Source organism: Ostrinia nubilalis, chromosome 6, assembly GCF_963855985.1.
Source record: "Ostrinia nubilalis chromosome 6, ilOstNubi1.1, whole genome shotgun sequence".
In the NCBI taxonomy this organism is placed as follows: domain Eukaryota; kingdom Metazoa; phylum Arthropoda; class Insecta; order Lepidoptera; family Crambidae; genus Ostrinia; species Ostrinia nubilalis.
In genome coordinates this window covers 15549686-15577465 of record NC_087093.1, presented here as the reverse complement: position 1 = coordinate 15577465, position 27780 = coordinate 15549686, and the positions used below count along the sequence as shown (strand labels likewise).

General features: G+C 37.5%; 1 protein-coding gene across 1 annotated transcript in view; it reads right to left on the bottom strand.

Moving 5' to 3' along the window:
- The window catches only part of LOC135072755 (START domain-containing protein 10-like), a 39165-nt gene extending 11576 nt beyond the window's left edge, over nt 1-27589 (bottom strand). Inside the window, exons 1-5 of the mRNA XM_063966793.1 lie at nt 27413-27589; nt 19984-20142; nt 19690-19758; nt 19273-19357; nt 614-746 (exon numbers count right to left, since the gene is read on the bottom strand). Of these exons, the coding sequence (XP_063822863.1) occupies nt 614-746; nt 19273-19357; nt 19690-19758; nt 19984-20142; nt 27413-27583 (617 nt within the window). The 5' untranslated portion in view covers nt 27584-27589. The remainder of the gene's footprint in view (nt 1-613; nt 747-19272; nt 19358-19689; nt 19759-19983; nt 20143-27412) is intronic.
- Nucleotides 27590-27780: the final 191 nt, after the last annotated feature.

Sequence of the window (27780 nt, the reverse complement as noted above, 5' to 3'; positions counted from 1 at the left end):
ACTGTAGGAAAACGAGAATAATGAACGTCTAAACATTTAAGTAACATCAAAGAAATAACAAATTATTGTTTAGTCTGTTTTTATTTGGAAACTCAACGGTTCATAATTATTTTGCCATATTTTTCACAGAACTGTTACTGATTGAGTTGAATATTAGTAGTAATGATTTTTTGAATAGAGACCATGTTTCGGCATAGTACGTGTACAGTAACCTAGTATAGGACGCCCTTCTATTCGATAAACTGACATCTTAAAGGCGAAAAACACAGTAAAACGTTCGTTCTCCTCATAAAGGTAGCAGAAAGGCGCTGGATGAAGACCGCTACCAACCGGGAAATATGGAAATCATTGGGGGAGGCCTATGTTCGGCAGTGGACATCCTGTGGCTGAAATAATGATGATGATAGGATGATGACTAACCTAATTTCGAACTCTTTCTATGTTCTTCTGATTAATTTATTTACGGGTCCAATGACGGTTTAACTTTCTCCCGGGGGCAACTTGACCTTCACTGGTTGAGTTTTTATTGCCAATCAAGTAGTAGATTCTGGAATCTGGCTACACAGGAGTTGCAGCGGTGGGAACGAGAGGTGGGAATAGTGCCTAATTTTACCTGACATAGCCCTTCCTGGGTGGGTAGTCCTTGTGGAAGACGGAGTGGTTGAGGATCATCTTCTCATCGCCGGTGTCGAGCCACGACCGCTGCAGCACGAAGTCGCGGTTCTTGAGCGGTGCTGGGCACGACACTGTTAACAAAAATATTGACAGTAAAATTGGTTGTTAAAAGAGTCATCTAAAGATAAGTAAAGTCACAGAAATTCAAATTCAAATAGTTTATTCAGGACATAAGCCCTTTGTAGGGCCCACCACTTCAGGACAACATAATAATACGGGCTGGTGCTGAGAAGAAGTGGCGGAGGAAACTCAGTCACCTTTGTCAGCCTCTTTTTCAATAAAATACAGTAAATATTTATATACCTAGCACGGTATTTGAGATTACACAACCTTATTCTGCTCCAATTTTTTTTTTGTAGATGAGCTCATAAAACTCATAAAAAACTTACTAAATAGTGTTGTTATGGTACCTAGATAAAGTTTACATTACTTTCAGTTGAATACTATCTGCAAATGTATTGCAGTTTCAATTCAACACTCCGCTAAGTCTTCAAGATCTTTAATAGTTCTGGAATGAGATCGTGCCTGTTTAGCAGTGCAATTTCTAGAATAAATTAGTTCCATGGAGACTCTTCAAAACTAGGTTATATTCCCATCCGCTGCAGGTGTTTCAAAGTTGGTGAAACAGATACATTAACGGTGCTAATGTAGAATGTGTAGTTTTAAATGTCTCAACCTTATTCATAATTGTATACTTTTATTATCCATTTAACATCAATGTTATTAGAATGAGAACACAGTGAAGAACAAAGTGCATCACAGGAAAGCCTTTTTATATTTATTTAAAAAAAAAATGCATTTAGGTACCTAGTAGTCACACAGACAAAACCAATTAAAAGCTATAAGCACATCGTCATCATTTCAGCCACAGGACGTCCACTGCTGTACATAGGCCTCCCCAATGATTTCCACATCGTCCGGCTGCACTCAGCGCCTTTCTGCTACCTTTATGAGGTCGTCGGTCCACCTTGTGGGTGGACATATTACGTCATTAAAAGCTCTACATTTTTTAAAAAACTTTCTACACTTTGATATGTTACACTTGAATTCTTTTGAAGCTGCTTTAATATGCTATCAGATATTCAATGACATTCAGCGCTTGTGAAAATTGAATAAAAATAACCATCTAACAATAAGAGGCGACGGGGGTAAGTAACACCACACTTTACGGGTCAACCGTGCTCACGTACCAACAACGATCCCGATTTCACCCTAGGGACTCCAAACGATCTGGGAAGTCGCCCTGAATACAAGATACCAGCAAGGGGAAGTATGGGGTGGTTTATGAATTTGATATTTGGCCACCAAACGTAGGTATAACAAGGACTATAAGTAATGTTTTTTTGTAGGAAAATCTCACTTGCCACTAAGTACATAAGATGCCACAGTATTTATCTTCAAATTATGCTTCTAACCAGCGCTAGACTTGGAAAAGCTATCGGTAAAATATGCAGTTTGTTTCAGTAATATCTATAGTTTCGCAATCTAAGTACGAGTACCTACCTAAATACCTAAGTAAATAATAAGTCTTATTTTGATTTGTGTAAGTCATTATGTTACTATGAGACTTGGTTTCTGAAAGAAATCATTTGAATTTGAATAGACACGAACTTTCTTTCAAATTACAAAGATATAGGCACATCACTTTAGACTCAACGATTCGGTGTTAATGTAAATTTTTGCTTGCCATTTCTGTCGGTGCAAACTACGCGTACCTACAGACGACGGCAAGTCAGCATAAACACCTTGACCTTATGTAGTTGTAATAGATTCGATTTTTCAACAAAATGTATAATCTGAGGTGCTACCGACTGTACCTATGTACCTGTGAAGGATTGGAGCGTCGCATCGCAATGGCCTCCTTGCTATTTAGGCCAGCCGCAGCCGCAGTGTGCATGCACCATTTGCAGTTTAACGCAGACAATAGAAGATTATTAAGAATACTTAAGACTATCAGTCCCAGGTTTGATTCCACACGAAGTCAAAGAATTGTGTTTTTAGGTGCCTAAATTGTTTTAGCTAAATTCACTTATAGTCCAGTCAATAAAGCATTATAGATGGAAAACCGTGGAACAAAATTTTTGACTTCTGGATTTTATTTAGGTTAGTTAGGAGGTGAACATAGCAAAAGTCCCCGCCCTTAGCCCGTGAGCCGGCGGGGAGAGGGGGGTTTAAATGTACCACTTTTCGGTTTTTCGCTTAATCCTCAGAATCTATGCGTCCTAGTGACATGACTACTATGAACCAAAAAAAGCTTATTCAATTTGCTACAGGTGAGATAGTCAAGTTTTTCTATATCTTGTATAGTTTTCGCGGCATCTGCTCTAGAAGGTCTGTAATATTGGAAATTTTATTTTTGTCTTACATGTTCCCATCAGGAGAAAATCGACTAAATCAACATTGAGCTAATATTATAGACATGCGGGAGCATGTTAAGCCCAGTTCCAGGGAGGGGACTGCACCGTGCGTATATTTAGATGAACCAATTGGAGCCACTTTTGACTCCTCATCACTCAAAAAGTACTGTACCTAAATAACCGTTTGAAGTATATATATGAAATTTGAAGCTGATGTTTATCTTGCAAATCTCAACACATGAGCCAAATTTGAAGTGTTAATGCACAGAAGTTTTTGAGTGATGAGGAGTCAAAAGTGGCTCCAAGTGTCTAGAATATTAGCTCAATGTTGATTTAGTCGATTTTCTCCTGATGGGAACATGTAAGACTAAAATAAAATTTTCAATATTACAGACCTTCTAGAGCAGATGCCGCGAAAACTATATAAGATATAGAAAAACTTGACTATCTCACCTGTAGCAAATTGAATAAGCTTTTTTTGGTTCATAGTAGTCATGAGACTAGGACGCATAGTTTCCGAGGATTAAGCGAAAAACCGAAAAGTGGTACCTTTAAACCCCCCTCTCTCCGCCGGCTCAGGGGCTAAGGGCGGGGACTTTTGCTATGTTCACCTCCTAACTAGTTTAAATAAAGCCCCGAGGTCAAAAATTGTGTTCACGGATTTCTCTCTACACCGTCGTTAAAGCATTCATTGACTGGACTATTAAGGCTTAATTTATCAATTAAGTTTTCTGCAATGCATTCCCTCAGAAATAAATACCTACAAAATTTTATTTGAGTGCCAGGTGTCATATTTTATCTTCAGAACTTGGCACCCATGTAGACTTAAATTCTTTTGTCTGCGGAGTCGACAACCAGAATTATTTTAATGGGATTATAATAAGACCTCACTAATGATTTTCCAATACCTTCTGAGTTCTGATTAATTTCGTTGCAGGTCCAATGACAGTTTATCTTTCTCCCGGGAGAAACTTGACCTTCACTGGTTGGATTTTTACTGGGTGAAGCTGTAGATCCTGGCTACACAGGAGATGCAGCGGTGGGAACGAGAACGTCTCTATTTAAGAATGAATATTGCAGCTACAGTAAGCAAACCTTCTGCCCTAAGCAATCAAGTGCCAAATACCATCCGGGCTAGAGCGCGCGTCGTGATAAAATCCTGTCGATGATTTTAAACGACAAATGTATAGGCTTATCTCAAAAAACCGATAAAACCATGTCGACGTGCCGTCTAATGCGGCAGCTGTAATGACATCATAATGTGCTTATCTCTGGATTGAGGCCGATACCCGCAACGCGATCAGCTGGGGAGTTCCCAATATTTTTCCTAATACTCTGAGTAATTCAATAAGTCAATAACTAGCTTAGGGAGCGAGGAACGACGCGGATTCTGTACTGTATAGGTATAGCTTCTGTCTATGTACTTAGCCCTAGGTTAAAAAAAAGTTATAAAGAGTTTTGTAGTAAATAATGTAGTCTTCATCATCATCATCATCATCATCATCATTAACCCATTTAGACCGAGCCACAGGACGTCCACTGCTAAACATAGGCCCCATTTGTAGTCTTATACCCGTTTTCACCATCAATCCCTTATTTTTAAGTGACTCCTATGAAAACAAAATTCCAGTTATGTGTTACCATAGGGATCACTTAAAAATTAGGGATTGATGGTGAAAACGTGCATTAGTCTTTTATTTTATGTTTTAATAAATAAACATGATTCTCTAATTTATTACACAAAATTGCAATTTATGTCTTAGACGATTTTACTCGTATATCTTCTACCAATGTTGCATGACATTTACAGGCAGTAAAGTTACATAGACTTTATTAAAGTAATTATTACATTTACCGATGTACTGTGGTAGTAATAGCTATACTAAAAACGTCACGGATGAATTAAAGCACAATAAATGCGCCTAATATAAATTCAGCGAGCCAACGATTCATAAAGTCGACTTAGCAAAGATAAAAGAACATTATCAGAAATCTACAAAAGGAATAAATCCGATTCTTATTTAATCACTCGGCCGTCTGTCCCGGCTTTTATCTCGGACTCCGATGGAATTCGAAAGAGACAGTAAATGATTTTTCTAGAAAGCTTATTTAACGGAAAAGTATTTTATTTTATGAATGCTGTTTTACTACCGACTTTAACTATACATAACTTCTATTCAGTGTGCTTACCATGAGTTTACGTTACGTGTGCTCGCTAGCGACTGCGTAAAAAACCCTAGCGGCTACTTTCAAGAAACAAAATCTCCATAGAGATTTTTGACGTTTTCGCTAGCGAGCACACCTAACGTAAACTCATGGTAGGTACACTGTTCGAGAAAACAATGGGAAAAGTATCGCTGAAATTCTAAATTCATTCTTAAGACGATGACACATTATTTTACCAAAACTAACTATTTCATTCATTCGTTCGTTCGTTTCAGCCAAATGACGTCCACTGCTGGACAAATCCCCCAAGGAATTCCACAACGACCGGTCCTGAGCTGCCCGCATCCAGGTACTTCCCGCGACCTTCACCAGATCACCGGTCCACCCAGTAGACAAGTTTATTCAACGAAAAACTACTATATTTTATCAATAATACGCTGCTTTACGTACGACCCAATATGGCCGCATTGATTCCTAGGTAAGCTTCTATTCAATTCAAAAAAACAATGGAAAATTTACAGGCTGAAATTCAAACTAACTTTTATTACCTTAGGATATACCTATCAAATTAACATAATATATTTTATGCAATTCTTTTTCTAGACATTTATTTAAATTATTTGAATTTCAGATAATTTCAGTATTTGTCACAAACTATTAAAGAAATTAACGATGCGTAAAAAAAGGTTTTTTTTAACACTGTAAACTAATGCCTATATGCAATTTTCATTTGAATACATATTAGCTTTTTTAAGTAATAATTTCTACTTTAGTGACGCATTCTGCTTATTTATTGGTTTATTCTGTATATTTATATTAGGATTTACATAATTTAACATAGCTTACTGCTCAGCAATTGATATTTAGGAATCTTCCCACCTTTTTTCCTGTGAAGCCAGAATCTACTTACAGCCCAGCCTCCAATAAAACCAAGCTAAGTAAATTCCGAGTAAGCCCGGGGGAAATGTTAGACTCTCATAAGACTCGTAACGAAATTAATCAGAAGAAAATAGGCAGTATTTTCTTTCGTACATTTACGTTATTTGCCAGGTTACGAAAGAAATGGGTGTGTACAATCGACCGAGTCGGCAATGTCGGTAGTTTGGAGACAAAAAATCTGACATCAGGTTTTGCTAATATGACAAGAACAGAAGAATTCGTTCGTTTCAGCCATCTAACGTCTACTGCTGGACAAAGGGCTCCCCCAAGGATTTCCATAACAACCGGTCCTGCGCCGCCCCCATCCAGACTCCTCCCGCGACCTTTACCAGATCGTCAGTCCACGTAGAGGGGGCCTGCCCAGAAGAATAAAGAAAGTAATTGTCTACGAGGGTTATATGATGGGTAATTCCAACATCAAATCAAGCGTATCTATTCAATCTAACATTGTAATGGGACGATGGCCATAAAATTGGAGTTAATAGCCTTAATTTCAGAGTCATTGTCATCTTGCAGATTAGAGGTCAGCTAAGATGACTTTTGATACGACGTTAGTGAAATTTTATGTCTTTCTCTATGTAATCGTCTTCATCTTTTTATTTCAAAATATACACTAGTTTTCCGAGTTAGTCCGAATGAATAAACTGTTTCAATATTCACTGAATACTAAATTAATTTAACCTTTATCGATCAAGCAGATTGGCCTACAATGTTCGTTAATGGACTAATAACATAGCCAATTAATATTATTATCAGAATTTTCCTCATGTGCGTATTTTCGCTAGCTAGTGATGTTTTGTTCGTCAAGCATATCGAATTTCGGGACGTCAGGTAAATATCGGGTTTGGTTTTCATTTCGGGACTTGGGATCGGGATAAGAGAAGAACTAAAATAATTACGTACAGATAAGTGGTCTCAAGTTGCACAGAGACCCGAAAACGAATCTGGTCCAGAAATCGACTACAATAGAGGTGGTTGTGGTGGGCGTAGGGATTTAGAAAACCAAAAAGAGTGGCAAGGTAAAACAAAGGCAATGATCCAAGAACTATTATAGCTGAAGGGATATACGGAATATTTGTAAATTGAATAAGGTTCTTCATAAGTTTAAAGAGGCTAATAAGAAGGTAAGGTTGAATTGGGATCCCTGAAATATTGTCGTACCGCGAAACTAGGACACTAGTCAAACTGAAAACTAGTTACAAAATTAACCACAGCCTGCAGCAGGATTTTCCAACGTTTTACTAGTATGCAGAATGTCTGTTTGCGATACTCTTACATATAGCAAGTAGGTAGGTAAAATATAAAATTATTCTACAAAGTCCCACTTAGTCCCTAAAACGTTGATCCAACGTATCAAGCTAAGCCGTAAATCAGCAATTATTACTTCAGGACGAGGCGAAGGGCTTAGCGGTCGGGGTGTTAATTTATTATCCTACGGCGCACTTAACTACGTTACGTTAACGCCTACAGCGCTTAGTATATCAATTGGAGGCTTGATATAATCATTGCTATCAATTTATAAGGCGAGATAAGGTTTGCTCATTTTACTCAGCAAAGTTTTTATGAAGGCTTCATAATGAAGCTGCGACGTAGGTCCATATATTCGATTTAGTGAGAGAGTCTTTAAAATCTAACCTTCCCATTTGCTTGGTCTCGTTTTCGTTATGTTTAGTACTTGTTTACTATAGTTAACACACACTTTAGGGGCAGACCATCGATTTTTAGCCGGCCAAATCGAATCGGCGTAATGTGCGCACATCCATACATGCCCATACTGATCAACTGCCCGACTAAACTATCGGCCGACGAAAAATCGATGGTCTGCGCCTAGTCTTATGCTATAAATAAGTGGTCATAATACGGCACTAAAGTATCTTAACAACTAAACATCTAATAAATGCAAGTTAATTTTAAAAATAAATGAATTTGAATTTGAATTTTGAATTTAAACTTGTAAAGCTTTTTACAAGTGAAGTGTTTTATAAAAGTTGTGTCTTAAAATCTTTGGTTGCTCAATCAGCTAACCAATTATGTCATCAAATCTAAAGTGCCCGATCTTCCACTTTTGTGACCCAATATTGTTACTACTGAAAGAGTGGACCCAATAACCAATATTGATTTCAGAATTCCCTTTTAATTATCGGATCAAGAATTCGCGGATTTGCTGCCAATCAACGGGAACAGTTGTTTCAATTTGTTTGTTTCAGAGCTGTATCATGTTTTAGCCCGTGGGAACAATTTATGATCGACAAACTTTGGATTGTTCGAAATTGAATGGATCCTCGGAGATTCGAGGATTTGTACAAATGCGGTACAATAACTCTTAATTAAATGTTATTTAAATGAAGTTTTGTGTATTTTTCAAGATTTGATGGAAACTTTGCTGGGTTATGATGATAATAATATATTTATAATTATTGTTATAATGCGTACACTTTTTTGTAGCCAATAAGTTATGTTTTACTACAGGATTCTGTGCTACAGGGAACTAAATATACAGGGTGGAATTTTGTAATGCCACCTGGAGGGAAAGTACTCTTAATACTGTAGATAGAAAATTTTACTCAAAGAAAACATTCCTTTATTTTTGAAAAGAAATAGAACTACATTCAAAGATTTCCAAAAATTTGCATGGCACACCCGGGAATCGAACCAACTAAAAATTGTTAAAAATTACACCCTTTATTTTTATTACATCGATCGTTAAGGTTAAGTATAAGGTTGAAATCTCTCTAACAAACTTAATAAATTAAATGAAAGGAAAACTATGAAATCTTAAATTATTTTAATTATCCTGTTTTCGCCTCCGAGATTTATTTTACCGTGTAGTACCCCTGTACGACAAGCCAATCCGCACACAATATTCAGCGTAGTAGTAGTAAAAAACAAAAGAGCGGGCAACCCCACCCCTACCACGCCGTGGGCTCGGTGTCCGAGCGGTCTCATTCCTTTGTGCGCACGCGCAACGACCGCACGCAGTATAAGAAAAATGCTTAAGTGACGTCACCAGGACGTTTTTACCGACAAAAAACGTAATTATTTTAAGTTGTGCAGTGTAGTGACGAGAATTAGACCCAACACAAGGTTAGTTGTAACAACTATTTTGTGCAAGTGCTCGTACATTTTTATTATAAGCGTTGTGACACGACGCGTAACTTTGACCCATTTTTAGCTCCAAGTTAACGCGCGATGTTAACCAGTAGCCATTTTTTGCTCCGAGGTAATGCGAGATGTTACCCAGTAGCCATTCTTTTGCTCCGAGGTAATGCGAGATGTTACCCAGTAGCCATTTTTTTCTCCGAGGTAATGCGAGATGTTACCCAGTAGCCATTTTCTGCTCTAGCGAGTTAATACGAGATATTAACCAGCAACCACTTTATATTCGGTCATTTTTGCGGGTCATTTTTTAATCAGTAGCGTTAATACGAGATATTAACCAGCAGCCACTTTATGTTCGGTTATTTTTTAACCAGTAGCCGTTTATTGCTCTAGCGAGTAAAAACGAGATATTAACTACCGAGATAGCCAGGTATTGTAATATTATTCACTTTTACGAGTTAAGTATCTTCTTTTCGGCCATTTTTAAAAGCCGTAAAAACAGAACATTATGAGCTCATACAGAAAAATGTTGCGTTTGTACGAAACTACCCACATTAAGAGCTTGCCTTCCCTTACACCTTATGAACCATCAACCGTCTTGGAGCATGATGACCCGGCGCCGCGGACGCACTCGCCCCAGTCGAGCCTCCGCCTGTTTTTATAACGACCGATGACCCTGTGGCCATACACATTGTTCAATGCTACAAAGGGTAACTGAATAATTTTGTTGTTTCGTATTTTTATACATTACACCAATCGATATTGGTCTAAATACAAAGGCTAGTAAGAAAGAAATAAGTATCAGATCAAAATTCAAAGTGCATTTATGTAGATTCATTACTTGCTATTATAAGGTCAGAAAAAAGATCCTAAATAAACCTTAGGCCGGTTTGTTGACCGAACCGAGTCGAAGTGGAAATAAATGCCTACTTTATATAATGAAGTATGACAATATGTCGTTTTTTCTATGCAACGACTCATATTAACTGACATTGTGATTGTGAGTACTTATCAGTCTCACATTTTTTTGTTGGAAACTTACAAAGATCTTTCTACATTTCCGGTCGGTCGACCAATTACATCGACGGTCGACAACTATAACTCATTATAATCCTCTAAAACGGGAAAAGAGGTATTTATTTGATATGACAACTAATCCAGGCTGCTGCACTGAATATATAATTTAAGCTTTAGCCGTTCGCATAACTGTGTGAATCGAGGCTTTATACAGAGGCCGTACCGACAAGCTACGCCCTGCTGTATGGTATGATGGGCTAAGACCTATCACCCGCCCGCGGCGCAACCACGCCGCCTTCCACAAGCGCAGGCGCCGTTATTTACGCCGCAGCGCCGCGCCGCCCGCCGCATACCCAGCGCTGCCAGCGCAACGCGGGAAGCGCCATTAAAGACCGACCAGAACACCAAGGTAACCCGCGTCCCTAGACGACGCGCCATCTATGTACAGGTACCTATGTGCTGGCCGCTTAAAATATTTTTATTTTAAATGCAATGTACCTAATATCCGGTTACAGAATTTATTGTACCGAGATACCTATTCGATTCCCGATTCGAACCCAGATGATTTTTTTCATAATCATCATAACCATGCGAGTAAACATAATTAATTATACATAAAAAATAATTATACACGTCGGCGCAGAGACGTTGATATTAAGAATATTCTTAATCGCATCCGTCGACACGAGTACATTCTGAGATTACCCACTTGTTAAAAAAAAAAAAAAAAAAAAAAAAAAATGTTCCTAGATGGTGGACTTAGATAGCGTTTATATAAGATGCTAAACAAAGTTTATGTGGTTTAAGCACTTCAAAAGGGATGATATTTTAACCGCAATTAAACTTTTAACAAAAGATTCATTTATGGTTTAAAGAAACTTATTAATATATGTTTATTACATAAACACGATAGCCACTGAAAAGCAAATAGAATTATGGTCTTATTTTAACGGATGTTTGTTTTGTATCTGAACAAACAGGCAACATTTTTGTTTGTCTCTTTGCGGCCTTTCTTTAGCCCTGATATTTTTACAAAGTTTATTTTTTTTATTCATGACGTCTCACCAGCTTGTATCTATAAATAATAGATAAAATCTAAGAGCTTCCTTAAACTGTATCGGTATCGGTACATAAGATGACGTCATTTTTTCTTGTATTGGAAAAACATTATTATGTAGGTTTGTACCTACTAATCAATGTATGATTAATGCTAATAATACTATTGATAGTCTTACAAAGTAAGGCTTCATCATCATTATTATTATTTATTTACTAAAAAAAAAAAAAAAAAGAGGTCAGTTTTAACTCCATGTACTGTTTTACAATTGGTTCGTATAAATTATTTATGTTATAACGTTATAATTCTCATAAGAAGAGATGCGACATCATGAAATACATTGAATCATTTCTTATCTTGCTAAATCTTTTAGACAAGCAAAGTACCTTATTATGCGTTAAAGCGATAATAACTATGCCTTTATAAATATAACACAATAATAATTACATTGTAATCAATGTAATAGAAAATTATTGACGCATCAAAAAAGAAATCGGGCCGCTTGTAATAACAACCGGACTAGTGGGCTTTGGTCAGTCAAAGAACGAATCAATCACATAAAATAAACTATGTATTATGTAGGTACCTACCAGTACTACCACTACTTGTAACCTTTAGTTTAGATTAAGGACATTTTTTAATAATACCAAAAAATAATGCGATATTATTTTACGAATCGATAACGCTGCCACAAACTCATAATAATGAATGAGTCTTTCTTCCCTTTCTATGAAGTATAAATTGAGAATTAGTATTTTGTTATTATTTTTTTTAGCATGATTATAAAAATTCAATCATCACAGTCATAATACTGAAGCTGACTGAATCAAGGTGTCTGAATAAAGACACGGAGTAGGAGCTTGGTTCCATATTGTCTCAGAAAATGTTAGACGCTTTGGTTTCAGTACATGACATAAACCTATTTTTTGTTTCTTGAACTTTGATTTAGTCATAATTCATATTTTATCGTCTGGTGTAGAGATTTCTACACGATTAACATGAATTAATTCCAATTAATTCGCCTTAGAATGGCGACCATTTTTTTTTTAGACGTTAATACGTTTTTTCACAAAAAAAATAAATAAATAAAAAAAAAAAATAGAATGCTGGGGCAACAGGTACATCAGTAGTACCATATTGCCCATTTAAGCTTACCTTTCTTTGGCAGTGAGTTTTGTATTTGGCAGTCGTGGATCAAACAAAACGTACCAGACTCCGCTATATACTCCGCAAATAATAAATAAATATCCTTCCTTCGACATTTTACACTACGCTCCTAGTCCCAAACTGAGCAAAGCTATGGGTCCTAGACAACGGATATAAACATACTTAAATACCGTTTTTATATACATAAGTACATATTATTATACATAGTAACACCTAGACCCATCACAGAAATTAAAATGTATCAATTCAATTTCTGCCCGGCCGGGGATCGAACCCGGGACCTCTCGGCATAGTAGTCCGTTTCGAAACCACTACACCAAATGACTGACAAATAAATATTTTTACAATGCTCAATTACATCATTGTACCTACCTTACTCTATTTTCTTAGCATATTCTAAAGTCGGGTGCATCCTATAATAACATTAAATAACGCTTAGCAATATCGTTAGTGAAATCATATAATTTATTGAAATATATAATTATTTAAATAAATAATATAATTTATAGGTCAGGTTTCAAGAATCAAAAGATGCTATTAAAAGGTGCTATTAAATAGAAACCAAACTTTTTCCTCGCAACAGTGTTACTTGGAATCCAAATTAATACTGTTTTGGAATACTGGTCAAACTGTATCCAAATAAATTAATAAGTTTTAATTAACCACATTATTTATTTATTTAATTAAAATGCAAGCGAGCTTATGTTTTACAACAATCAGAGTGTTAGCCTTGCAATCACTGTGATCGATTCGGTGTTAACCACTACCGTCGTCAAGCTCAGTTCTGAGATGAAACTGGATAAATACATATAGGAAAGGAGTGTCGACACGAGGGTGTTCGGCCCACACAGCACGCGACACGCGGCAGTATTGCCTGCGGTTTGCGCCGCTGTCAACGTTGACACAATTAGCCAGTGTGCTGGATAGACAGGATGCTCTGTCAACTGTCTTGGCAACTTTTTACAATCAGTAGTCGTACTTAACAGTTAATAGAAGTACAAATAAATGTATAATAATAATACTCTATAATGAACAAAATCTTGTTGAGACCGTGATACTTGTTATTGTTATGAATAAGTGATGCAATACGATTATAATACAAAAATATTGCTTTATTATGTATTTAGTACATTGACATTTACTCTCTTAACCATTTAACATGGACATTGATCCATGCTCTAAACATCTACACGGTAAAATAAATCTCGGAGGCGAAAACAGGATAATTATATGATCAAACGAACTTACCAAGTGAAGTTCGATCTGAATTATCCTGTTTTCGCCGAAGAGATTTAAGGTCCCTCCCAACCCGAAGATTTCTATATCTTCTTCCCTAGAGGTAAACGTCAATGTCATCTCTTCTCTAAATATAATGAGACCGCTCGGACACCGAGCCCACGGCGTGGTAGGGGTGGGGTTGCCCGCTCTTTTGTTTTTTACTACTACTACGCTGAATATTGTGTGCGGATTGGCTTGTCGTACAGGGGTACTACACGGTAAAATAAATCTCTTCGGCGAAAACAGGATAATTCAGATCGAACTTCACTTGGTAAGTTCGTTTGATCATATAATTATTTACAGAAAATTGTGTGGTATGGTGATGGATTTTCGGGAAATTTTAGAAAATCTTTGAATGCAGTTCTCTTTCTATTCAAAAATAAAGGAATGTTTTCTTTGAATAAAATTTTCTATCTACAGCATTAAGAGTACTTTCCCTCCAAGTGGCATTACAAAATTCCACCCTGTATACTTAGTTGTAAGTGGTAGCACTGCTTGGTTTACTCAGTCCTTAAATTTGAGCTACCTATCTTATCGACAGTCATAATGATTGTAGTTACTAGGTAAGTATAAAATATCATTATTTGCTTAAAGGTGAGCACAATAACTTAAAAAAATACTCTTATGTCTTCTGATGCCTCATGGAAATAGCACCTTACTGAGCATACTTGTCTATCTTGCTTATTACCGTTAATCAAGGCTTAAACACCTGTAAATTAAGCTTTTAGCTCGCATACCGTGTCGCCTAAACGCGCTTAAAGCGCTTATTTCAAGCGCAAGATGCTTAGATACTTGGGGGTTATTTGACGCGCCGTTCTGGGGCACATTTCCGCGCGAATGCTCAAAGTGCCGACCGCGAGAGTTTGCGCGGCGTTTACACGGCACGACTAGTGTGACAGAATAGTTAATAATGCGACCTGATTATAGTTGAGAAGATATCTTGGGATTGTTTTCTATGAAACTTACTTGTATTCCACTTATTTTTTATCTCGTGCATACCACTGAGGCCACAAGAATCGTCTTACATGACATAATGAAAACATCTTCCTCTTTCTTCTTTTCCCTAACCTTTTTGACTTTTTCCCATTATTTGGAGTCGGCTCTCCTTGTTCTGGGTTGTCGCATAATGAAAATACGTAATATTAGTTATTTGATGTAGTTCTACCATCGCAACATTTGCTACGAACTTTCGTAGCTACCGTACATAGCAACTTCTGGCATGTGGCAATCAACCACGAGACAATTCATGAAAATGTTCCTCGTGTGTCGTGCCTATCATGAGGGTAACATATCGAATGCAAATAAAAGCGTTACAATTATGTTAAAAAGTCAAATGATGCATCATTGCCTATCACTTTCCTTTTCCAAAATTACTTATATGTAGAATTTCAGCTTATAGACAGAATAGCACAAAACAGTAAAACTTCAGTTGAATTACTGAATGAACCCAAAACTTTTTAAATAGTCTTAAATAAATTACTTGACCAAAAGGGTGATCTATGACGTCACAGCGTGTAAACCGCGCTTACGTAACAGCTTGCCAAAAGGCGGCAAAGATCCGTGATGTATTATTTAAAGCGCCCGAGTGTGGCCAACCTAGATTTTAGAGCTGAATTGTTGAAACGGGTTTAGGGTTGGCTCATTGAATTTCATAGAGTAAGATCTACTTTAACAGACTCAAATAAATATTTTTCTTACATTGTGAGGGTTGTCATACAAGAACTGCAGAAGTCACAATTGAATAATCTTCTTCTTACATTATTGTGAGGATTGTCATACAAGAACTGAGATTAGGTACAAGTTTAGTGTTCTTACACCCACAAGCGTTGGACGAATGGCTTAACATGGCCACATTTATTTTTAACCGACCTCAATAAAAGAAAAGTTCTCATTAATTTAGTTTTCAGACAATCTGTCACAAGTTCATTTGAGCTTGCAATGTCCTAGGCAAACCTATAACAATTAGTACACACAGTAATTTTACATTATTTGTGTCCAATCTGGACATTGTAAACTATAAATATTGGAATCAAAGCCAATTCAACCAAAAATTTAATGTTAACCTACCTAATTTGCGATCCATATTGCTTAAATCCCAATGTTTACAGAAATGGCTAAACTGAAACTTCAACTCTACTTAGCAAAGTTACGTTTCCGTACACAAACTCAGTCAATAAAAACGGGAAGTTTGTTTCAGTTAAGTCCGCAGTTTGTTTTATCTATTAGCTAACGTGCGGAGCTTTTATCTCGAGACAGCTTCTAAAGCCTATTATGTGCATGAACGTCGGCTCTCCATGAACTAGTTCAGGTTTTTGTGTAGTTTTCTTTTTAGTTTGTTGACTACGAGTAAGCACAGCATTTCTATTAATAGGTATTGGGGTTTTTATTCACTTGCAATAGCTTTATCACATAATACGTTCGTTCGTTCGTTTCAACCGAAAGTCCATTGCTGGACAAATTCACATAATTACTTTGTGATAATACTATTTATGTACTACTTATTTGGAGCTTAAAATTGGTTGTGTTGTAGCCCAAAAACTTAACGCATAAAATATTTAATTACAAATACCTAAATGTAACGAAACTATAATGAACATATTTCCAAATATTAATCAACACACACATTTCAAAAGATGCTTTCGAATTTCTTCAGTCTGGGAACTATCTATGTACCTAGCTATTTTCTACATTCAAGACAAAATGCCAAATACATTTATCATCCACATTTCTCTGCTCATAAGACAAATATGCATGACTCACTGAACATTACTCAGCGCACCAACAAGTACCTACCTACATTCATGGCATGATGGCGTCTCACGACGTCACCTAAATAAACTTCGACATTACTGAATATCGACATGACTTAACTTTGACACTACACTACTCAGACAAATAATATTACGCCTTTATCTGAGTAGTGTAGTTCTAAGTAAAGTCACGTCGATATTCAGTAGTGTCGGAGTACCGTAATGTCGAAGAAACGTTTGTAGGAGTTTATTTAGGTAGCCCTTACAACGTCACCGCAGAAGATGGCACTGGCCAGATGAAGCTACGCGCCTGATCGATGGGCTTCGGAACCCAAATTAATTGCTATGAGATACCGTAGCACTCCGGAGCACATTACGTTCATTATTAATATTAAAGGACTACGCATTCACAATAAGAGAAAATGCACACGCAAAGTCACCGCAGAAGATTAAGAACTGGCCAGATGAAGTTACGGGCTACGGGCCTGATCGAAGAGCCTCCGAACCCAAACTTTTTTTTTTTACTCCCGTTAGCCCCTCGTACTAAGCTAAACATGCTTGTGTCACGAGTGAGCTGAACCACAATAGTCAAGCGGCAGAGGGGACCGAACCCGCGTTCCCCGGATCACGAGTCGGCCAGTCCAACCCCTTCACCGTTCGGCTATAGTGGCTTCTAAATTAATTGCTACGAGATGCCGTAGTACTTCGTAGCACATAACGTTCGTTAATAATAAAGGACTACGCATTCGTGATAAGGGGAAATGCACACGCAACGTCACAGCAAAAGATTACCTAGGGCACTGGCCAAATGAAGCTACGCGCCTGATCGATGAGCCTCCGATCCCAAATTAATTGCTACGAGATGTCGTAGCACTTCGTAGCCCATTACATTATTAATATTAAAGGACTATTAATATGGGAAAATTCACACGCTACATCACCGCAAAAGATTACCTAAGGCACTGGCCAGATGAAGCTACGGGCTACGCGCCTGATCGATGGGCCTCCGAACCCAAATTAATTGCTACGAGATGCCGTAGCACTCCGTAGCACATTACGTCATTAATATTAAAGGACTACGCATTTGTAGTAAGGGTAAGTGCACAGTCGAAATAGATTATTATGGTGATGAAACTTTGAAAACATACATAATATTCATACTAAGTACATAGGTGTACTGCATCAATGATATGTAAACAGTCAACATTTTGCATAATTTTATTTATATTGAACTATGAAAAACCGCGATAACATATCGATTCCAAATCAAAATGATACAAAAAATAGTTTTAAAATTGCTAAACTAAGTTCCATAGTAGTACGAAGGTTCGTTCGTTCGTTCGTTCGTTTCAGCCAAATGACGTCCACTGCTGGACAAAGGCCTCCTCCAAGGTTTTCCACAATGCACGGTCCTGCGCTGCCCTGGTCCTGGGCTGGAAGACGTAGCGTGGGCAGGCCTCCTACTAGGTGGACCGACGATCTCGTAAAGGTCGCGGGAAGTAAGAAGGTACTAATAACTAATTCGGTAGAGTTATGGAAACCTTCGGATTAACCGCTATGGAAGTCCTTGGGGGAGGCCTTTGTCCAGCAGTAGACGTCATTTGACTGACACAAACCTTCCTACTTTGCTCCCAATAAATTTAAATATTAACCCAGAGTCAATAAATAACGTCATCACTAACATCATTATTCCAGCCTTGCCAATGCGATGCGTTGCGATGCGAAGCCTCTACGGCTCGGAATAACACTCTCATTCCGGGAATATTACACGCCTGCTAAATAAGGTCGTCTTCGAATAAAAAAGAAGCTATGACGCAACGTGCTCGTAACGCCGACGTAATGGGAGATATGCGAGGCAAGGGATACGATGTGTGATCAAGGAACTATAAAAACATAGAAGTATTTATGTGTCGAATAAACAACCAATTTTGGTTTAGGATTTGCAATGTCACCGGTGCCCCGTCATACCTTTATTTGTTAGGTAGCGTTAATACATATTATAGGAATCCGTGAAACCGGCCCTAAGTTTTTTTACTTAACAAACACAGTTGCTAGGAAACAAACTCTACAACTGTATTATTACTCATCTCTAATCTACATAACTATTATTTTAACTTCACAGTTACACAAAACAATAGAGTTTCTGAGTGCATAAGTTGAACTATGATGCCTACTCTTAAAAGAAAAATACCTTTTCTCGTGATTTCGGTTTCAATAGGATTCTGCTTCCAAGTTTTATTCTTTCCTACTTGTAATCTGATAAACTTAATATATTCTCCATATGTCCCAATCCGCCAATGAATCCGATGCTGAATTTTAGGGAATCAGCATAATATATACGATTCCCTTTGATATAGATAGACCACATTTAAAATTGAATTCTCCTGCCAGCTGTGTACTACTCTACGTTTCGCTGAAATTTCGTATTACCTTTATTTTGCTATCCCGAGTCTAGAAGATGTAGAACAAATAAATGTCACATACCTACATGTTCTTTGCCAATAATAAGTCGTGTACTATGCCAGTTTATGTAGGAGACAAAAGCTTGTTTTATCAAGTACAAGTACTCGTAGTAGCGCGATGTTGATCAAGTGGTTGCTTAAGAGCAGAAAAGGTTACAAGTTACTTGTACGTAAAGTGCTCATAACAGTTGTATCCTACGTCATTAAACAAGTTTATTTTAAAGAAGTCTAGCACTCATTGACGTATTAGTATCCCACGTCTACGAGACGGTGGTACCGCTAGTATCTACAAGGTATGTACTCACTGGCGTAATATCCCACGTCGTTGTTGACGTTGATGTGTCCCGCGTCCTCTGCGGCCAGCATGTGCGTGTCCCACACGGAGCGGTACTAGGATCAGTACTCAGTGACGTTAATACGTCACTGAGTACTGATCCTAGTACGTGGGATACTAATGTATCCCACGTCTACTAAACGGAGGTAACTTCTGTATCGAGCAAGTACTCACTGGCGTAGTAGCCTACCTCATTGCTAACGTTAGTTTCGAGCGAGTAAAGTCACGGTGTAAAGTGCTCATTGACATAGTAACCTACGTCATTAAACGAGTTCATTTTAAAGAAGTCTAGTAATCATTGACGTATTAGTATCCCACGTCTACTAGACGGTGGTACCGCTAGTATCCACTATCCACAAGGTATGTACTCACTGGCGTAATATCCCACGTCGTTGTTGACGTTGATGTGTCCCGCGTCCTCGGCGGCCAGCATGTGCGTGTCCCACACGGAGCGGTACTGAGATCAGTACTCAGTGACGTATTAGTATACCACGTCTACTAAACGGTGGCAACGTTAGTATCGAGCAAGTACTCACTGGCGCAGTAGCCTACGTCGTTGCTAACTTTAGTATCGAGCAAGTAAAGTGTTCATTGCAGTAGTACATCATTAAAAAAGTTCGTTTTAAAGAAGTCTAGTACTCATTGGCGTAGTGTTCTACGTCATGTTAACGTTAGTATCGACCAAGTACTCACTGGCGTAATATCCCACGTCGTTGTTGACGTTGATGTGTCCCGCGTCCTCTGCGGCCAGCATGTGTGTGTCCCACACGGAGCGGTACTCGGGGTCATGCAGCACGTCGTACAGCGCGTCCGGCTCCACGTCCGAAAACTCGGCGACCACCTGGAGATAAAACGATGATAAATAACCCTTGCCCTTTTCTTCTTCATTATCTGGTCATATAGATGACCTAAACTGAACTGTCCCACCAAAATCTTTGACAGGGGGACGCCACCATCGTTCAACTTTATACTTTCCAACATGGCGAAAATCGGAACCAGCGATCCGATATTGACAGTGGCGCCCCGCTGTCAATGTCACGGATAGGACAGTTCAGTATATTGGGTCTATAGCTGACTCATCAACTCGGAAAGGGATCAGCCCCCCTAGACAAAACGCACTTTTTGATCGAATCGAAAATCGAATCCGTCAAAACTCCATACAAAAAAGGGGCTTTTCGACCACTTTTCGACTGGTTTGCGATTATAATTTGCACTTTGTCTAGACCCACAGCACCGTATCGCCTTTCGCGAGCTGTCATCGCCTTTCGCGAGCTGTCATCGTGCGCTGTCAACCGCGAGGCGAGGCATTTACGTTACGGTGCGGAGTGTACATACGTTGCAATATGGAGTTTCATACAAAGAATACTGACCGCCTCGAGTTGAAACGGTTACGATCCCTTTCCGGGTTGATAAGTGTGCTACGTCCTTTAGTCTCTATTGCAGGAGCACGACCCTCGCTAATATAAAGATAGCGAAGCACATGAAATCAAATCAATAAAGAATCGTTCTTTTTTTAGAAAACGGAAAACAGACTGATGAAAACGTTAGTGTAAGTAGGTACGTGCTTTGGTTACCAGATATAGGCATACTTTTTAAATATACGCAGTAAAGCATTTATTACAATAGAAAAATAACAAGCCTTCCTTTCTTATCTAATAAATTGTTACGACCCTCACTATCAAACACTAAAGAAGGCCTTTTTCCCTTATGAATACTTTTTCTAAACAGACTCGACCCAGACATATTTTGCTGAATAATAAATTCGTCGTGCGCCATGAAACATATAAGAGATCATTTGCACAGACGCCAGACGCCCTGGTGAACTCTTAAAACTAGCTTTTAGACTCAACTTAGGATTTTAGAAGGCTAAGGAATGTATGTAGATAGGACTTACACAAGAGATTCTTTTCAGTTAAGAACAACAACGAGGAAGCTCTTGGCCTGTATCCCACCAAAACCACTTGTACCACACTAAGTATCTTTGAACCCGGAAGTTAAAAAAACACTTTTTTATACTAATCTGAGGTCGCTTATAAATTAAAGTATAAGAATGCTCACTCTTTATGCCTTCGTGAGTGTTAATTTTAAGTTTCTCTAAAGTTTTTTAGCTTAGCTACTTGGGTATTCTAAAGAACAATATCTTTTACAAAATATTAAGATTTATTGTCGCCTGAAAAGCCGCAATTCATTATGTTTACGTAAAAAGTGTCATACTAAACTGGGTAGATACTATAATGCGCCATTTTGAAGCAACAAGTAGTGTTCTGAGGATGAAATAACGTTGCTAACTAATCGGACTTCCAGGGATTTTCCGCGGCTTTAAGCCGTTTGTCGGGATCAGACAGAGCTTTCAGGAATCATTTCCATCTCAGGATCTAAGTAAATCCCGGAGGAATACGGACAACATACATGATTTATTTGAAAATCCACCTTTAAAATGGTAATTTTTGTACCCAATATTTTCTCTCTATTGGAGTACCTACTAAAATCTCGCTACCCTTCAAATTCGAATAGTTTATTCAGTACATAGGCCCTTTCCAGGGCACTTATACACGTCCCAAATATAGCTTGCCTTATCACCACTTCGGGACAACATATGAGCTAGTGCTTAAAAGTAAAATCTGAATCGCAATAATTTCAAAGAATAAAAGCACAAGAAAATTTTATGTATAACAAATAAGTGTAAGTAATACCTATCACTTTAGCACAAAGGCTGCCAAATATCTAAATCTACGAAGAAGTCGCGGGCAAAAGCCTAACAATAATACAAACCTAACCTTTCATACAATATCTGTATCGCATAATTTACGCACAAATGAACGAAAGCCTTCGCAAACATAGTACGATAGTACGATTCTCGGGCGCTCTTGAGGCGGTTTGAGGTTTCAAATTTCAAATCCTCTCAGAAGCTCCACGGCCTCAAAGCGTTCCACTTTAATGAGCTAGGGGCAGGGACAATTTGATTTAGATATTAGTACGGGTAAGTACAGCCAGCAGCAAAAGTCGATGACCGAAATCAAAGTCAAAATCCGAAAAATTATTTATTTGTATCGACTATTCAATAGTGCTTCAAATCGTCAAATATTTTAATTTAAAAAAAAACTAGTTTTGCTCATAAGGAGCCTTTATATCTGCCATACTCTTTTTGCCCATTCTTTTTTTACATTTAGCAAGTACTGAGAAGTAGCGCCACAGCAAACTTAGTCACCACTGTCAAAAATTCAATACTACGGAACTATTCTCACCGCTCGTTCCCACCACTGCAACTCGTGAGTCACCAGGGTCTACAGCTTGATCGCCATCAAACCCAACCAATGAACTATGAAGGTCAAGTTTGTCCCGGGGGAAAGTCAAACTGTTAAATTAAATACTAATAAATGATGTTCGCGTTAGAACTCTATTGAAGTGATTTTAGAGTAAGTGATTGTAAATATACCTTCGGTTAGCTACGACGCCAAACCTTTTGTTCTTGAACATCGGTATTGAATTTCAGATTTTAGTAATCAACTTTTGCTGTTGACTGTACAAGGCTTAAGGCAAATTAATTGATCGCGACTATTATTTTTACAAGGTTTTATTTTATTCAAAACTTGAACTAACTTGTAGCAGTAATTTATTCCATGTCCAATTAAGCTCGTACTTTTTATGGCAAACGAAATATCTGATTGCGACTAAATGGTCGCAATACAGCTCAAACTCGGCAAATGTGGCTACAACATGAATTGATCATTTACTTTTAGGCTTGTTTTCCACAGATATTGCTAGTCTTTCGCCCTTGTCGCCTTTACGTGTATAAAAATACCTTTTGTGCATTACAGCTCTTAGAATATTTGTTTGATCCTGAAATATCTTTTAAATTAATGAGTGTGCCATTTGCAGACTCATTATTTGCTGAATTATGTATGAACATAAATATGAACCATTAAATACCCAAGCCTCTAGGACATAAATTCCTCTATGAAAATCACAATTTGATTATAATCATAATTATGAATAAATGAAACGTTTGTGACGCATTTTAATCATATTTGATTAGCTGAACCTACGAGTAATTAGCTGAACACATAATGTCAGCGTGGTTTGTTAGCTCACACCTACATATTATTTGCTTCATTACCCAAAACTTGTAAACTAGAATCTGAGTCCTGGGACCACGTATAGTTTCGACCCTTTGAAGCTATTTTAGAGGCCTTTCTAGCCGAAAGGGCAAAGGACTTGGGGTCAGTAAAGATGACCTTTCATAATGAGAAACCCATAATTTGCTTGACCTTGGATGAAATTGGTGAATTATAAATATTATAATGCTATTTCGTTGTTCAATTCAATATCTGAATTGCGTGTCACATAATTATTATGTGTTACGAATATAATATGGTTTTGTATCATAAACGATTTTTATTCAGTTATTTAATACCGTTCATTTCTCTGTATATTAATATTAAAGCTTACACCCACAGTTCTACTCACATAAAAGCCTATTGTTGTAATAAAAAGCATCTTACGCATGTACAAATTAAAAACTAACCCACATTCTTGTGCCCAGTTCTAAATTAAAGTAACATAATAACTTTTGGTATTAGCATTTTTATGCTTATCCAATCAATCTAATGCAGCGATGTAGGCAAAGCATCTTCATAATCCTCCAGCTTTGCATGAATAAAAAACAATTGAAAAACAAAAGAAAACAGCAACAAGCGACGGCGTTCGATGAAAAAGTGGTGAAAGACAAAAACAAAACAAATGAACATTAGTATTCTTGTACTTCGTTTGTTTTTCTGAAGTAAAAACCGATTATTGCTTGCCCATTTCTTCAGTCGACTGAGCTAAGTAATAGATAGTTATTGCGGTATGCAGAGTGGAAAATTACGTTACATGAAATATGTAACTTTCCATCGGGAAATTGCATTAGATATAGAAAAATCGCTTTGTTCATGAAAATCATTTAAAGAGAACTAACAAAAGAGCCGAGTTAGTCCGAATCAGATACAAATATGTACTGATAGCTAAAGAATACAGAAATGTAGATATTTATCTACAAAGCTCTATCTAGCATTATTGTTTATTCTCAATATAATAACAGAAACGTTAATAGGAGAATCATTGAAAATCAATCCTAAACATCAAAAGCAATTAACAATCCGATCACATCGCGCCGATGTCTGTGCAGTTGAGCTTTTATCCGAGCTTTTAAGCTTTATCTTATCGCTTTTATGGACGCTAATGAAAAACCTTTAAACATTGATAGCTGAGAGCTAGTAAAGTCGAACAATTTCACTCTACTATGCCAGTAACGAATGTATTAGAGTAGGCGCACACCGTTGATTTTTCGTCGGCCGATAGTTTAGTCGGGCAGTTGATCAGTATGGGCATGTATGGGAGTGCGCACACTACGCCGATTCGATTTGGCCGATTCTTCATACAAATTAAAATCGGGCACAACTATCGGCCAACTAAAAATCAACGGTGTGCGCCTACTCTTAGTCAATAAGGTTTTATTACCTTGTTATCGTCTAGAGTGACGCTTTAAATAGATTTTAAAATGAAATGTTTCTTTATGAACTTTTATTTTTTCTACTTCTACCGCTTATTAATTTGTGTAAAGATTTCATGGAAACTTGAGAGAAAAATCCAATAATCCGTTAGTAATTGATGAGCTGCTTTTGACGAACAGTTTTCACTGGAAAAGGTAAAATTGTAATGATTCCTGTTCTATGCTAACTAAATAATATGCTGAAGAAAATTGATCATTATATTGCGCGCTTATTTGAAATTATTTGTGAAGAAAATGTATTGTGTTATGTTTTTATAATGTTTTCCTCAGAACAAAACACTACACATAAAACTCTACCCTATAAAATGCAGGTAAACAACATTCAACAAACTAAAATAACGACACAACATTCGGTTTTTTTTTTCATTCCGTCCAGAGTAAATTATACAAGTTCGAATTACTAAAAAAGTTTCCAATTCTAGCTGGAAACAATTTTCCAACCAACGTAAAACCTTTGTGTTGGATCAGATAAATAATTTACAATGTAGGGTATCGTAAAGTTTCTTCTACAAAAAAAGGTTTGTTAAAGTTTTGATCCTGGCTGAAAATATTTGGGTTTTTCAATTTAAATTTAGATTGTCTCTTATTTTGTTCTTTTTTTGCGATCTTCTTTTGTTTCACCCTACCGAGTCTTTGATAATGTTTTATTCCGGCGTGCAAACATATTTTGTGTTGAGTTCAAAGCATTAGCGACGTGTGTCACTTTCCCAGAGATAATTACTCAAACGCTGCGCAGATTTCACGTGAGTACAGTCGGTTTCCATAAATACGTTATATCCAGTCATACACCAGCCACCTGCCCCAGTTTTATTTAACTCTTCAATCAGTGAAAATAAACTAAGTACTAGGCGCTACGTCAGGTAGTGACGTTACAAATACATTATACATAATTAATATAATAAACATATTTAAAATAATGTAACAAATTATCTAAAATACTGTACCAACTGTAGGTACGTAGTAGGTACGTATACAAACACGTCGTTCGGCCAAACGAAGCGCAAAATCGTCAAAGCGTCGAGGTTTACAGTGTAATTTATTATTATACTCGTACAAACCCCACGGTTTCAAATGAAATGTGATTACATGTTTATCGCGATAACACGATAAAGCTTTTCAAAGTAAATAAGTATGAGTGCGTACTGTTTTTTTCCACAGATTCACTAAACATAAAATGAAATGAAAAATGTTTGTTTGTAATGTTTTTCAGTTTCAGAAAGAAGTAAGCAAGTAATAATAATACTATTAAATGAAAAAACGGAACTATTGCCATCTCTCGTTCCCACCGCTGCAACTCCTGTGTAGCCAGGATCTACAGCTTGACCGCCAATAAAAACCCAACCAGCGAAGGTCAAGTCATTTAATAAATGAAGTTGCATGTAAGTATACATTCTTATACGCCATTTCCATTTTTTAACATTATGATTCCCGAACGATAAGGCTGTAATTTCTTTCGTGACAAGCCAAAATCAACGCGGGCGGAACCGTAGGGAAAGGCTAGTTTATATCTTTTTATACAATATTCTTGTGTGGGCTGCAAGGACAGATAATTTTAACATGTGACTATTGATGGCTTAAGCCTATTGATTCTAACTGTGACGCATTTGAAACGCGAATATGATCATTCTTACGAATAAATTCGATATTATTCGATAAAGAGAAATTACATTAATTAAAGTTGTGTAGAGTACTAAAAATTCTTACCAAATTGGCAATATCGAAATTCTACCTTTCATTAAATGAGAATTTTAGGGTCCATATACTGACCCTCATTAAAGATACGGCACAATTTCATATACGAAAAAGGATCTTCTTTTATGAAGTACTTAATATTTAGCCATAAAAGTATAATACCCCACAGGTGAGTTCTAAAATTTTGCTAAAACATCGCAGCATTAACATTTAAGATCCACTGTAGGTACAGTTATCTACGTGCAGCAGCTAATGAAATTCTCCTAGTTTCTAAAGTTTTAAGTGTCGAGAATGTTTGGCAAATATTGCCGCTGACTGTACAGAAAATTTTAATGCACACCACTTAGCATTATCAGGGTGAAACAAGCATTATGCCAGAGGGGGAGTAGTAGAGTTTTAGTAACATACTTTCACAACAAATAACGCTCTCTTTTTTGTTACCCATTGTATCTTTATAATGCATTTTTATTTAAATAATCTTATCAGTATCTTCCTGAATGTGTATGTACAATTGAATGCTGTTGAAAGATTGTTAAACAAATAAAATAAAATAAAAATAAAAGGACTAGCCTGCGTAATAAAAAGTAAAACGCGTCATTTTCAAAAACTGAGCATATTTGTTGACAAACTGTCCATTTAATGAGCAAACTCCAGCAGCTAATGAGATAACCCACTTTAAACTGCGGCAGGCAGCCCCCGGCGCAGATTATGGGCCTAAACAAACTTGAAACGACAATCCGAAAGCAAATGTTTACTCTCACACTTCAGAGTTTAAAAAATCAATATTTTTGTGTAAAATAACCCTTAACATAAATCTTGTTTACGTGTGCTATTATGACAACAAAGAAATTTTAAGTTGACAACAAACCTTGACAGTGCGGAGGGCTCCATGAGCGGCGTCCTCGGCCCAGACCTTGACGCCGTCGCGCTCATACTCGAGGGTCCAGCCATTTTCTGAGGAGAGGAGGTTTTTTAGGGTTTGGAAGTCGGAGTCGTCGGCAACGCGCGCCTCGCCACGCGCCCAGCCCGCGCCGCCCATCCGAAAGCAGACATCCCAGCGCGCCGGCGGAGTGGGACTGTCGGCAGTCGATGGGCCACGCGCTACGCATGCGCACTACCAAGGTATACCTTTTTTAATATTCATAAATTTTACGCGTGAGATGTCGCTTTCGCGCCGCGAATCGCAAAGGATTCTCGATTGCATTTTTTTTTTCTCATTTGCTCCGGTTTCGTGTT